Source organism: Electrophorus electricus, chromosome 6 (assembly GCF_013358815.1).
Source record: "Electrophorus electricus isolate fEleEle1 chromosome 6, fEleEle1.pri, whole genome shotgun sequence".
NCBI classification, from domain to species: domain Eukaryota; kingdom Metazoa; phylum Chordata; class Actinopteri; order Gymnotiformes; family Gymnotidae; genus Electrophorus; species Electrophorus electricus.
The window spans coordinates 14,091,217-14,104,926 of NC_049540.1; the positions used below are offsets into that span (position 1 = coordinate 14,091,217).

Consider the following 13,710-nt stretch of genomic DNA (forward strand, 5'->3'; position numbering starts at 1 on the left):
AGCCCCGGGAGGCGAGAGGAGGCGAGCGACCTAATTAGAGCAGTTGGCGTCCCTCGGGCAGAGTGACGGATGGACCTGCCAATCAGGGGAGAGCCGCACGCGGTGGAGCGTCGCCATTAGCCCTTGACGCCTCACCTGTCGGGGGTGGTGGGGAGAGAGTCTGTGTGTGGGAGGGGCGGTGGGCAAAGGGTGAGGAACACTGCAGCCAGGAGCCATTGCATTGGCAAACAAAGGCACGAGGCAAGACCCTAAAGGTAGCTTCCTCTAAAGACAGGCGAGCAACCTAAAACACTGTCTCTGCTTAGGCTGAATTATTAACAGGCAAATAAATAAACCAAGGGCTTCTTTACCAGCTTGTCTCACATGCAACTTAATTAACTCTGACAGGCATGGAAGAGAGAGAGAGAGAGAGAGAGAGAGAGAGAGAGAGAGAGAGAGAGAGAGAGAGAGAGAGAGAGAGAGAGAGAGAGAGTGTGTGTGTGTGTGTGAGAGAGAGAGAGAGAGAGAGAGAGATAACAAGAGAGGAGGGGCAAGGGAAGAGAGGGAAGTCAAAACTGTTGCTAGGCAACATACAACATCTGTAAGACTTCAGCAACTTATTCAATTTTCAGGACTCAGTCTCCAGGGTTACAGCAGACAGATAACATTGCAGGCAGTTTAGGGATCCTTTGCTGTTGACTGCAAATTACAAAGGGATGTAAATTCTCAATCTTTCACACTTGTGCCCTCTCTCAGCTTCTGCCACCTGATTCTCGTTTTGCTCGCATCATTGGAAAACCATAAGCCTCTCATCACTGCGCACCTACAAAATCAGACCAAAACCTCAGCCACGCCAACACTCGTCCAGCTGAGGCCTTGGTCAGCACGGGTCCTGCGGCTCCCTTCAATTTGCTGGGTCTTAATCCTGAAGGTGCGGTAGGAGAACAAGCGGCTGGATGGGGAAAAACAAAAAAACACCCTCTAGGAAATCTTTTTAGGCCTCAGTATAATAATCCAAAACTGAATGCATGTAATCAAGTAATTGTGTAATAGCAGCCACTTTAAGGCTAATTGGACACTAATATAAACTGCCTTGAGTGTCTCCTAACTGGGCGAGTAAGCAGAGCTGTATTACCCACATAGGTCCTTTCATAAGAACATTCCCATAGTTATTAAACATGGAGGTCCAGATATCAGCCTCACTATTGGCTTGTTTCACTAATTACGGTGTTTTTGAGTAATACGCCTGTGAAATGTACCGTACTGTGCAAACGTCTTAGGCAACCATTAGATTTGTTGTTTTAGCAATGGTGGAATGACTGAGAAATAGTGACACAGTCTCTTTATTAGAATACAGCTAGAAAATACAGGAAATGTGCATGCATTATTTAAAAAAGGAAGAACAAAAAAAAAAAACAGCTTCAATAGGCCATGGTGGCAAGTATTTAATATGACCTCCCCTTACAGTTGAGCAACAGCAGGGACCTGGCCCTTTAGGTTTTTCTCCTAAACCTACATGGAATGGAACCTGAGTGGAATGGTACAGGAAGATGACTTCAGAAAACTTCAGGACAGTCTCCCCAAGAGTTTAATATGTGCTTAGTGCCAAGGGAGGCCACATTAAATACTGACTTCTGCCTCTAGAAGCCATTTTGGTTTCAGTTTTTAAACAGTTTGTGTACAAGGGGGGGGGGGGGGGGGGTTGTATCTTAATAAAGAGACTGCTAAATAATGACAAATGGTCATTATACCATTGCTAAAACAAGCAATCTAATGGTTGCCTAAGACTTTTGCACAGTACTGTAGATAAAATAACACCAAGCAGTATTTCTTGGATAGAAAACAAAAGCTACAGCCTTATTAGCTGAGGAAAAGGCAACCCAGTTCTTTGGTTTGCATTCACGCTTTAAAAGTTTTTCAGCATAGCCCAAAGGGCCTCCAGGCAGACCAGCTATGATCAGAGCCAAGCCCAAATCCTGGCACCCAGCCACGGGAGTGCACACGGGTCCGAGGGCGGGTGTCCCGTGCAGACAGGTCACAGTGGGACACCAATCCCTCATGCCTTCCATGAGTGGGTGTGGCCGTATTGGTTGCGCTGGGCCACTGATCAAGGCGACGGGAGAGGGCTTTGGGATGGCATCTCTGCACTGGTCCCTCTGAGCCCTTTATGAACTTTGCCATTAGGTATGGCACAACACGTCAACTAACACAGTGCAGCGCTTCATGGGAACCCCTATGGTTTGCAAATGAATAAGTTCAATAAAGCATGGTGAATAGTGCATTCCTAAATAACCAATGTGGGCTAAGCACGCGTCTTGAATACGCCCGTACTACTGCTCAGTTGAAATCAAGCATGAAAAAAAAAAAGTACGATCAGTGTACCACCGTTAACCGTAATGCTACTTTATCTATACTGCAATTACATAATTGGGACTAACCCTATTCTTTTAAAATATTTTCATAGTGCACCAAAGTTAAATGTAATGCTACTTAATCTCTGCTGCAATTACACAATTCAGGCTCACAATATTTTTTTAAAAGGAATTAGGAAGTCCCCTGAATTATTTCTGCCATTGATCAAGCACGGCTACAACCCTCAGCATGGCCGTCTTGAGCTCAAGCTTCCCTTGTTGTTGTGTAATACCTCAGAATGGCACACTGCAACCAGATTCCTGTCAGACAATTTAGGGCGACTCCGCTGGACAGAGCGAGCGCAGCCCAAGCCTGGCAGCCTTCTATCAGACCCACGAATTTAGAGCTGCTGCCGTACTCATCGATACAACCTTGAAGGAGAGCAGACAGCGGCGGGGCTAGCAAGGACACCTGCTGTCCTTTATCTGGGTGGCTGAGATGGGCCGCCGCCGCTCAGCCAACTCTCCTTCTTCTTCTTCTTCTTCTACTCCCTTGTGTCACATAGCGTGCAGGAACACCAGAAGGCTAAGAATAGCACACAGCTGGCACTGCAGGGCTTACATATTTCACAGTGAAACCACCACCACTCCCAAATATCAGCCTACTGTGGTGGTGTGGTACAAACACACACACTTAGAGCAACACCAAGACTACTGTTTAGGCATACTTCCGCCTCATGGCAGGGAAGGGTCCCCCATACTCCTGCGCCCCACACACACACACACACACACACACACACACACACACACACACACACACACACACACACACACACACACACACACACACACACACACACACACACACACACACACACACACACACACCAGAGCCATCATTTACCAAGGATTTATTCCACTTTTTCCAGCAAGCTCCCACACCCCTCAATCATTGGGCCCTGAGCAGTACAAGCGACAAGGCTCGTTAATAGATCGATTTGCAGTGAAGTAATATGTTGGGTGCTATGGAGGAGGGGGAGGGGCCTGTGAGGCGCTATGAACATTATTCCCACGGGACGAACAAGACGAGCAAAGGACTGTCAGATCGATGACAAGAAAGGTGTAGCTTAAAGGTGCAGATCTGCCCCTGTTCCATCATCGACACATGGCAGGCAACCTTGAATGCAGCGGTTGGTAGCCTCAGAGGACAGCAGGACTACATTTCAAACCAGATGGCCGCCTTCCCCCCCCCCCCCCCTGTTTTCCTTTACCCTGCACGTGGTGCAAACAGACACCAAATATTCTTAGAAAATCGTACTTCTACTGAGCACTGCGCATGTAGTTTGGTAAACCTTAACTCACAGCCCGATAATCAGGTTGCCCGCCTCCAGCAGACTCCCTCTCTGAACAGGATCTCGCCTTACCTTGCACGGCTATTATAAAGAGATTATGCTGAGTGATTCATCCACCTCTTGATCGTGCCCCCCCCAAAGAACTATTCTCCTCAAATATATACTGCCATCGCTTGCATAATGGAGCTCGATCTTGGCCAGATATAAAAGACACCCTCCGAGCGGTTATTATCTAATCTATCGGAGATGTCATTTGCTGGATCCTGCTGCAGCCCTGTGATGGTGATGACAGGACTCTTCCAGGCAGTGAAGGCCCTGCTCTCCAGTGCCCTCGCTCCCTGGTGACGGATAATTCCAGTGCAGACCATCTCAGTGACACGGGTCAAACATCCAGCCAGGGTCAAGCGCAGGCTCATTTGCCCCATCTTCCCTTCGTTAACCTAGTTAGAAAAGGAACCGCTTTCAGCGCGGTTTTTCCGACCAAAGGTGCCCCAGTTGCGGTTTTCCCAGGCTCATCGCTCCCATCGCACGGCCTCCCTTCCCACCACCCATCTGTAGGCTGGCGCTGCATTGTCACCAGCCTACTTGGAGCTCTCACTCTCTGAATACAGTTTGGCTAATGAGCACCTCTTAGCTGATCACATTATACTGCCACTCGACGACACTTAATTACCAACGTTTCAGTCAAAAAAGCCTGTCGGAGAAGACCATGAAACTCGTTTAATTAAAGCAAGACAATTTAGCATGTGTTTGCCTGAGCATATGTCTATGTATAGTGCATATTTACGTATGGGGGGGGGGGGGGGGGTAGTATTTTCTCCCTTCACCCCACATTTCAGTGGTGACTAAAGTACGAGTCAGGGCAGAGCTACGGAGGGCGACAGCTCCTTTCAAAGTGGGCCGGAGTTTGAACTCAGGAAATGCACATCACACATAATACTTTCCTAAAACGAAAACAGATTCCCCAGCTCCCACTCACACTCTCACTCCTTCAGCCTCTTTTCTTCCTAACGGCACAGAAAATAGCTGCACAGCCAGACTCATTCTTCCAGCTCAAACCCGAGTTGACTATTTTTAAGGCTCCGCCGTCTTGTTTTCCTATTGACGCCTGGACCGATTTTTCTGTGCGCTCTAATTCACAGTAAAACCGAGGATTTCTTCATGTCCAGCTCACAGCTGAGATTCCCTTGAATAAAGCCTGTTCAGCTGATCTATTTCTGGGATTTCTCGGAAAGTGGGCACTGATTTAAATATTCTGTTCTGTAGCTTTCAGTGGGATAAAGGGGAGGGGGCTATTTGCAGTGGTCTCTACTAAATCTCTGTAATCACAACCATCCATACATATCTTTCAACAGGAGATAGGACTGGCAAGTTGAAGCAATATCAAACAAATAATATATTTTACAATATTTGGAGTTTTACTGCTTAGCTGAAGTGAAACTTCATTCTTGGCTCTGTACTTTTCTTTAGAATTAAGTATATTGCTCTGTCAAAACTCAATCTCAATTATTTAAAATCTGCAGATCAAAGACTAAAGATAATTAATGCACATAAATTGATTTAAAAAAGATGTCCGATTCTTTGGCAACTTGAACCACTCATGGAAAGACCAGCTATACAAATAACAGACAGTTTTACTGGAAACTTACAAACAAAAACTAAAAAACATTGCTATCTAAAGCTGAATTCTGCATTCACTCATAAATTAATTAATGCAAAAAAAAGGTCCTGAAGTGAGCAACTCCATCATTTGAAGTAGCAGGGCTGTTGCTCTTCTTGTAATGAATAGGCATGGCTCTAGTGGCTATCCAAAAGCATGGGATTCAACAAAATATTTGTAGTTCCACTACACAAATCAAATCATCTCAACTTAATTTCGGTTATCCCTGCAAAACCCTTAAATCCACGGCAGCTCAAAAATAATTTTAATTACATTGTGATACATTACACGGCGCAACATATTTACATGCGCGGAGGAAAATGATACAATTACACTAATTATATGCGTAAAGTAAGAGTAGCCCAGACCACATGAAGGAGACGTACACAAAGTTTCCCTTCAAAGGCTGTACAACGGTCACTTCACATGCCTCGCAGCTGTGGAAGAATTTTGGTCGAAATAAACCATCTTCCCAACTTGTCACGTTTCCAAATGGTTTTATCCCAAACTTCATTCGAGGTTTTTTTTTTGGGGGGGGGGGGTCTAAAAACATTGAGAAATAACTGTCATGTGGTAGCAATTGGATATAAAGCATGATTCATCAACCAATGCTATTGAGTTACAGATGTTTATAGAGCATGAGGTGAGAGTGGATATCGGTGAACATTATGAACAGTGGAGAAGAAGGCTAGGAGAAGCATGACGCTACTAAAATGTTCACATTGCCTTCAAGTTCGACCCTAATGCTTTCACTGTCGTGTGGCCCTTGTTAATGATTGGCTAATAACAGTAAGCTACCAGAAATTGGTTCACCTTTGTACCGCGAGAACAGTAGGCTCGTTACTATTTTAACCATGCCCCTTGCTGCCTTTAGCCCCCAAGCTTAACGCTGACAGGCTGTGAGCGTTATTATTAGTAGTAGACATAATTTTTTTGTACCGTACCAGAGAGAAAAGGTTGGAATGGCAGTCTTCAAGGCTTGCCCCGTTAGCCACCCAGTTCGCTGCTGTAGTCATAATCGTCCGCCAATGGGGTCGTCAGTGTAGGGCATGTCGAAATCCTTGATCGGTATCAGAACCGAGCAGGGGGTGGCAAATCGGTTCCCTCAGTATTAAACCACGCCACCGCTAAATCAAGTAAAAGTGACCACCAGATCAACGATGGATCTTGTTTGGAAGTAACAATGCTACCACTGTAGCCGCGAATAATGTAACAAACGAAGGCGTGATTTTCAAACGTAACAAATATGTAACTGGAATTCCTTCTATTGATTTTCAGGCAAACTAGTACTTTGTTTTGCAGATCCAGATATGTTTGTAGATTGGATAATTCATACTATCCAGGTCAGGCGGTTGAAACCGAATCATTGTCAGTCGCAATGTGGTGTGTATCCGTTTTTTTAATCCTAGCCGCGAGATATGACAATCCTTGTCCATGCCAGTTTTTCCGCTGATTGTTTAATAATCAAATAAGCATATAATCCACAGGAAAGGACAGGACAATTGTGTTTTCCCCCAAACACAAAATCTAGAATTGTCTAAATATTGATTATCGTGGAGTCCCAGAAGTTTCAAATAATCCAGTGACACGTTATTAAGCTGTCTCTGTTAGGAACAATAAACAGAGCGAGCGGGTGTCTGCGACGAATCGCCACAGCATTCCATGTGATAGGAAAAATTCGATTCCGCCAGACCAACAAGCTTGTAGCAGTTGTGATAGTTTTCGAGAATTGCAGGAGCTATTTATAGAATTTATTTCTTACCACCGCCGTTCTGGTCCCCTCTACATACACAACAGGCAACCGAGAGGAGGAATGTTAAAATCCTTGTTTCACTTTGTAAGTAACAGACTGCAGCGCTAAAAATAAAGACTAAGCCTCTGTTCAGTCACCTGGTGTAGATGTAAACGTTAACGCCGATAACAAACGCGTTAAACACATATCTAAAAATGTAATTTCTTCCTCAAACAAAAAAAAGTATTGTCAGCCACCACCAGGAAAACACAGCAAGGCTTAAAAAAATCTTCCTTCCTTTCTTTCTGTATTAGATCATTACGAAACGTCCTCTCCTAGATATCGCCGACAGATTTCTTTAGCTTGTTTCAAGTAACGACAGGGTAGCTAACAAAAGCAAAGCGTTAGTCGATGACAGCCCAGATATGAAAGATATCCAATGCCGATATGATTATCAAATAAATACAGCCATCTGACGAGTATCGTTATCTCCTCTCAGTCAACCAGAAATCACAAAGCTCTATCCCAAATGGATATAAAATGTCGATAATGTGCCATCCGAGACTGTTATGTATCCAAGAATGGTGAGGTACAGAATCCTTTAAAAATTCATTGTTCATTCATGTGTCGCACAGTAACATTGGTAAGTGAGCCTGTGTTTGTATGAAGGGTAGCCTATGCAAATCTATGGCTCTTACTTTGTGTGTGCGTACGCGTGTGTTGTCGCTTACGCTAACAGTCGCTGGCAGCTTCTCGCACTATTCGACAGCCCACCACGCATAGCTATGTAATGGCGGCCGCCAGCCTTCGAAAGAGACTCGCTTTCCCATTTGGCAAAGTAAGAGCCACACGTGATCAAAGCAAAGGATTACAGCGACGTTTGCAAATCTTTGATACAGACCTCTTTGCGACGCTAGAGGCGCCAGCTGTGCGCACTGATTCTGAATTAGATCCGATGAAAAATTATATCGACGTATAGTCCGTACTTAAATATTTTATTAACTTTGATTGAAAGTACTTGTCACGCTTTACTTAGCATAACCCGTAGCTACTTTCCCCACCATTTCGTCCGTTATCATTAAGAACAAAATGTGCGAACTCTGAATCGACTCGTATATGGATTTTAAATTAAATTGAAAATAAATTAAATTCAGCCAGGCTTGAACAATTACATAGGCTAGTTAGTAGTTAGTTTTAAATCGTACTATATAATTTTAAAAGCGCAAATGCAAGTTGTTTTCTCATTAATAATCCGTTCTTGACTGTAATAAGGTTGTCGAATAACAGAAGGGCCATATCACACAGTATATAGGGAGTAGTAATAAAATTATAGATGCTATTATAAATGTAGTAGTCAAAATATAGATGCTATAGGGTGTTGTTTACATGCAGAATTACATTCAGATGTTTTAGGAATTAAATTTCACAAGCACCAAATGGAAAAACAGTTTAAAAGAATAATAAATTGTGGCACATGAAAAGTACTGGAAAGAAATCAGATTATATTATTGGAACTGTATGACTTTATATTACATACATTGCCCATAGCTGCTTGTCTTTCTAGTTAAAATATAAGCCTGTTGGAATTCATTTTAAAGTTAGGCTGCGCTTTCTAACAATATCTATAATAATCCCTAAAAAACAACTGAATCATTCAAATGACTCATTCCCATTAAAAAGAATCAATAATAATTTAACACTTAAGCAAATATTTAGCTATCATAACTCTAAAATGATCATTAATGCAATCAGGACTGTTTGCCTTAACTTGTGCAAGTGAAACAAGGTGAAATCCAATCGAGCCAGCCAGATCCAAAGGAAAACACTAAACATCGGCTGGGAAATCAATGCTGTGATAAGTGAGGGAATGGTATCCCATTTGCCAAATTATGGTTATTTCCGCATGCATTGTAAAACCCTGCTGTATCTGATAACCTCCCATGTTGGAGAGAAGTGGATTTTGGCCTTGTGCCGTGTCTTATGAGAGAGAGAGAGAGAGAGAGAGAGAGAGAGAGAGAGAGAGAGAGAGAGAGAGAGAGAGAGAGAGAGAGAGAGAGAGAGAGAGAGAGAGAGAGAGAGAGAGAGAGAGAGAGAGAGAGAGAGAGAGAGAGAGAGAGAGAGAGAGAGAGAGAGAGAGAGAGAGATGTATCAGACTTGGCAAGAGCTGAGCCCAGCACTTATTGATCCGGCCACTCCAGCAACACAGCAGAATTCATTTGTAGTTTCTTCACCTTGTTCAATATGTCCTCAAGGCCTGAAAAGGACTCTCTTAAGCAGTGTTCCACCTTTGTTGTGAGGACCTTCAATGTGGATATACTCCACTGTAGCCTAATCCTTTTAAGGACATTAGAATGGGGAGCTACAACAAAGTTCTTACATTATGTGCTGGTCTGAATCAGGGCAAGAGGGCAGACACCATAATCATCACATCTAATACAAGATAAGGCTTTATCTGTTTTAGTATGAAAGACAATGGCACCATCAGTGACTATTCCAAATGCATGGCACCTTTTATATTAGCTCAGAATAATTAGGCCTATATGGTGGTAATGACAGATACCTCTCTAAAGACTGTTTTTTACTGCTGCATTAGTACGCAGATTTTTCAGACAAGTACAAATCACTTGATTTCCCATTTGAAATGACCAATTGTGGTGGCTGAAACTGCTTTGGGGAGCATATGCCACAAAGTTGTTATCACACATGAAAAATGCGTAGACGTTTCATAACCATGGTCCATCACAACAATCACAAAAATAATCATGTTTCTCTCTCTCTCTCTCTCTCTCTCTCTCTCTCTGGCATTTCCTGGAGAAGAGGCTGTCTGGGAGAAGAATAGATGGCATGCATTATAATGAACCGAGGCTGACACCAGCTCATCCATCATCCAGCCTGGGAAAATTATAGCATTCTGGCCAGCACGAGAGCCACTCACAGGCGCTTCCCAATGGTACAGCAGTGTTGAAAAACTCCCTCTTGTATCTTTGATGAGATAAAGGTATCGTGAATTGGGGGTTGGGGGTGAGAGGTGATGGTTACCAGTTTGATAGGCCTTACCTTGGCAGCTGCCATATAAAAGGTAAAGAACAGTGACCCTGAAATTACTATTACCATCAAATGTAATATATTTTTTAAATAAAAGAAAGAAAGACAAAGAATGCAATATAATGTTTGAGACCTGGATACCTTTTCAGTTGCATAATGATTTGGTTATGAGAATCAGACATTTTACACATTTAAAAATTCTTAGATTTTCTCTCCAAAGATGGTCTTCTTCATAATCATTCATTCGACAGAAGAACGTGCCTTCTTTCAAGCCCTGTTCGAAGTGTTTCCTATTCAGTTCAGTGGTATTGTGTTCCTTGTTGGCAGACTTAGTCTGTGCTGAAGCTATCCAGACCTGAACCTTCTCCAACAAAGACGATATCAATTCTGAGTACGGTTATTAGAAATAAGCTTATATTGCCCCTTATTCCGGGATGGCCCTCCTTGTTTATGTCCGAGCTCCTAATTAATTCCATGCATGTCTGTGTTTTTGAAAAGAATGCATAAGCCTTGCCAAGGTCTTTGCATGCTGCATGAAGCCTGCTATGCCCAATAGAGTTCCCCTGATTTGCTCTTATTTCCAGCATATGGTGAATATTTATTGTACTTTTCCTGAACATTCCTCATCAGTACACCTACAAATGTTTGTTTCCCTAGCTCAGACAGTGGATTTTAATTACACCATGCAAGAAAAAAAAGGTCGACTTGTTTAACGCTCCAGATTAATGTGTTGCTGGCACTGTTTGCGAGTTGTGGATTACAGTGTAGCGAACGTCTGTTTGGCTGGTGCCAAAAAAGCGTATCTCGCAAGGCAACCGCTTTTCATTCAGGCCTCAGACTCTACTGCTGGCGTTCCGCTCCGGCTCGGCTTCTGCGCTGATGCAACCGCACTCCCGCAGCAATTACGTGTCAAACAGTCTGGTTTCTTGCTGAGAATGGGTTCTCCATCCATTGTCATGAAATGAAAATAAAAACTCATCTGCGGAGTCATTCATACTTTGGTTTCAATAACAATCTGTCAAATCCACATTGTGCTTGCCGTTTTGTCAAGTAACAGAGACGCGGGTGTGATTGATTCCTTGTCACAAGAATGACAACAATAGTTTGTCCTCCAGCATTAGGCTCCATGCTCACCGATCAGTCCGAGATCAGGCAAAACGCTTTTTCGTTTATTCTCACGTTTGTAATGGCATATCATGAATGGGTATATCCGTTTACAAGATATATCAATACATATTATAAAGACAATAGTAATGTAAGCGATAAAGAGATGAAGAACAAATCTTTATAATGAACGAAAACAATTTTTAAAACAGTCCGTTAAAAATAAATAGAACTTTGAACTTTCCAGGCCTGAGAGAAAAATGAGCACAATTCTCATGTAGTGACCTGAGCTGAAAGCTAATAATGGACTGTAAGAAGGGAAAGTGACTTTTTCTTTTCAACAGTGAAGGTTTTTATTTTCTGCTTCCATATCGTGGCAAGTCACGCACCCACGGGCTAGAAGTGCGTCATCAATCTGTGAAAGTGCAAAAATCTTAACACAGTTTCCTGCTAAGCACATGTGGCTGTTTTACCATTGCAACATTTGTGCGCATTTATTTGTAGTCTTGTTTAAGCGCTAACCGTGATTAATTATCCCTGCCTGATGTATTATAGGCTATTCAACAGTAGTAATTCTTACACTGCAAAATTTATCTCCACATTCTCCCTGGTTCATTAGCTCTATAGGTAGCTGTAGACATATTGACACCGTCCATTTTAAAATTTTTTCAGCAACAATTTTGCTGCAGACCTCCCCCAAATTCTGCTAAATCAAACTTCATCATCAAGCATAAAAATCCATCCATATGTGTTGCAAATGTAAGAGCAGTTAGGTTTTGTCCATTAGACAAACTGACTGGTCTTAGCCTGAAAATGACCCCAATAAATTAACCTCTTTTATTTACTGGCTTCAGCATGACCTCTGCCCCTTCACCAACACTGACTACAAAACTGTTTCCCCTGGCCTATTGCACTGCTGAAAACATATCCTGCAAGAGACTGCAATTCAAGAGATATATTAAGCACAAAACCTGAGCGTTCACTCACTGGCAAAGCACCAATGTTGCATCACGCTTTGCCTATCCATTATTGATAATGGCAATGGTGAGACCGTCCCTTTAGCATACAGCAGGATAACCCCGTGCAAAATCAAGAAATTCAAATATCATCAGGTATGTACATCAACCCATACATGTTTTAAGAGCAATTCCTAATTTTACTGTTATGAAATAAAATGCATGCTCGATTAACAAATAAAATCAGATTATAGCAGCTCACTTTAACTAGTGTGACCAGTGTCCAAATATATGCATGTGCACAACCCTCCCGCCCCCAGTAAACTTGTTCACAATAGTAATATGCTTTATTTAAGGAGCCATTTTAAAAGCAAGGTTTACAAGTGCTGTATACAGAAATAAAATGCAATAAATTGAAATAGAAAGCAAAACTAAAGAAATTCGTCAGAATATATATAAAAACAGAAGTAGGAAAATAGCTGTGGGAAGGTTGCTATGGGCTAAAAATGTCACTCTTGGAGTTTCCCAATGCAAGGTTGCAACAGGGTGAGCTGCTTCTACTGTGCCCATATTTGAAGCAGGGGCAAGAAGGGACCCACTTGTGGCCTTCAATACAAGGCCCCAATCAAAGAGGGTCCACGGCCATTGAAGTGACAGATGAACAATGTGGCCATTCTCTCAGCCCCTCTGAACAGGCCCATCTATCACCAGGCTCCACAGATTAATTCAATTCATCAGCTTTTTGTCTCCTTGGGCCTCCTAATGCGACCTGATATTGCTCAGGGGAGCTTCATAATAAATGTTTGGATGCGGTCAGGGACCGGCGTTCACGCGACCGAATTAAAACATTACTCTCCCACTCCCCGCCGCGGCTCTCCAACCTGCCAATCGCAGCAGAATTCCAATTATTGTAATGAGGGCAAGGAGGTAGCCCCCGGCCGAGGAAGAGGGTCAAGGAAAGGAGGGATGACGGAGGCAGATGCTCAGCAAGGGAATATTGGTGTTTTCAGAGAGCGAAGAAGCCTATACTCCCTTTCGGCAAGGACTTGATGCTGAAGATATTTATTGGCCCCCTGTACTTGTAAACACTTGTATAAATGTTGACTTTGAAACCAGCTTCTTAAGATGAACTGCTCCAAAGTGGTAAAAATAACACAAACATAAAAATTACAGCTAAACATGATCTAACCATTCAAGCATGGGAACAATTGTCTCATGTGAACCCGATACATACTTAAACCAGAACACAGCCACAAACTGAATTCGCCTTCGCTCCCACATCTCCCTCCCATTTCATGTGCTTTGTCTTTCCCCTTGCACGCCCTTCTGCTGAGAAATTTTCAGACGTGATAGTCCCCAGAGGATGGATGGCTGCCAGCTCCTGTTTTTGCTGGCTGCCTGAACTGTTCCTGCAGGTTTCCAGCCTGACAGCAGTGCAATTGAGATCTACAGTGGTGGTGGGGCCCCCTTGTGGATTCTTTACAGCACTGCCATGGCCAAGGGTATTCAGCTATTGGAAACAGGGTTGCTG

The 13,710-nt window shown here is 43.1% G+C and overlaps 1 protein-coding gene across 4 annotated transcripts in view; it reads right to left on the reverse strand.

The window, feature by feature from the left end:
- Positions 1-7,831, reverse strand: part of LOC113583944 (mediator of RNA polymerase II transcription subunit 13-like) — a 64,266-nt gene extending 56,435 nt beyond the window's left edge. For 2 of the 4 annotated variants that reach the window (XM_035526998.1, XM_035526997.1), the window contains exon 1: positions 6,287-7,831. In XM_035526998.1, the coding sequence (XP_035382891.1) occupies positions 6,287-6,358 (72 nt within the window). In that variant the 5' untranslated portion in view covers positions 6,359-7,831. The remainder of the gene's footprint in view (positions 1-6,286) is intronic. The other 2 variants (XM_035526996.1, XM_035526995.1) reach the window with 1 other exon arrangement.
- Positions 7,832-13,710: the final 5,879 nt, after the last annotated feature.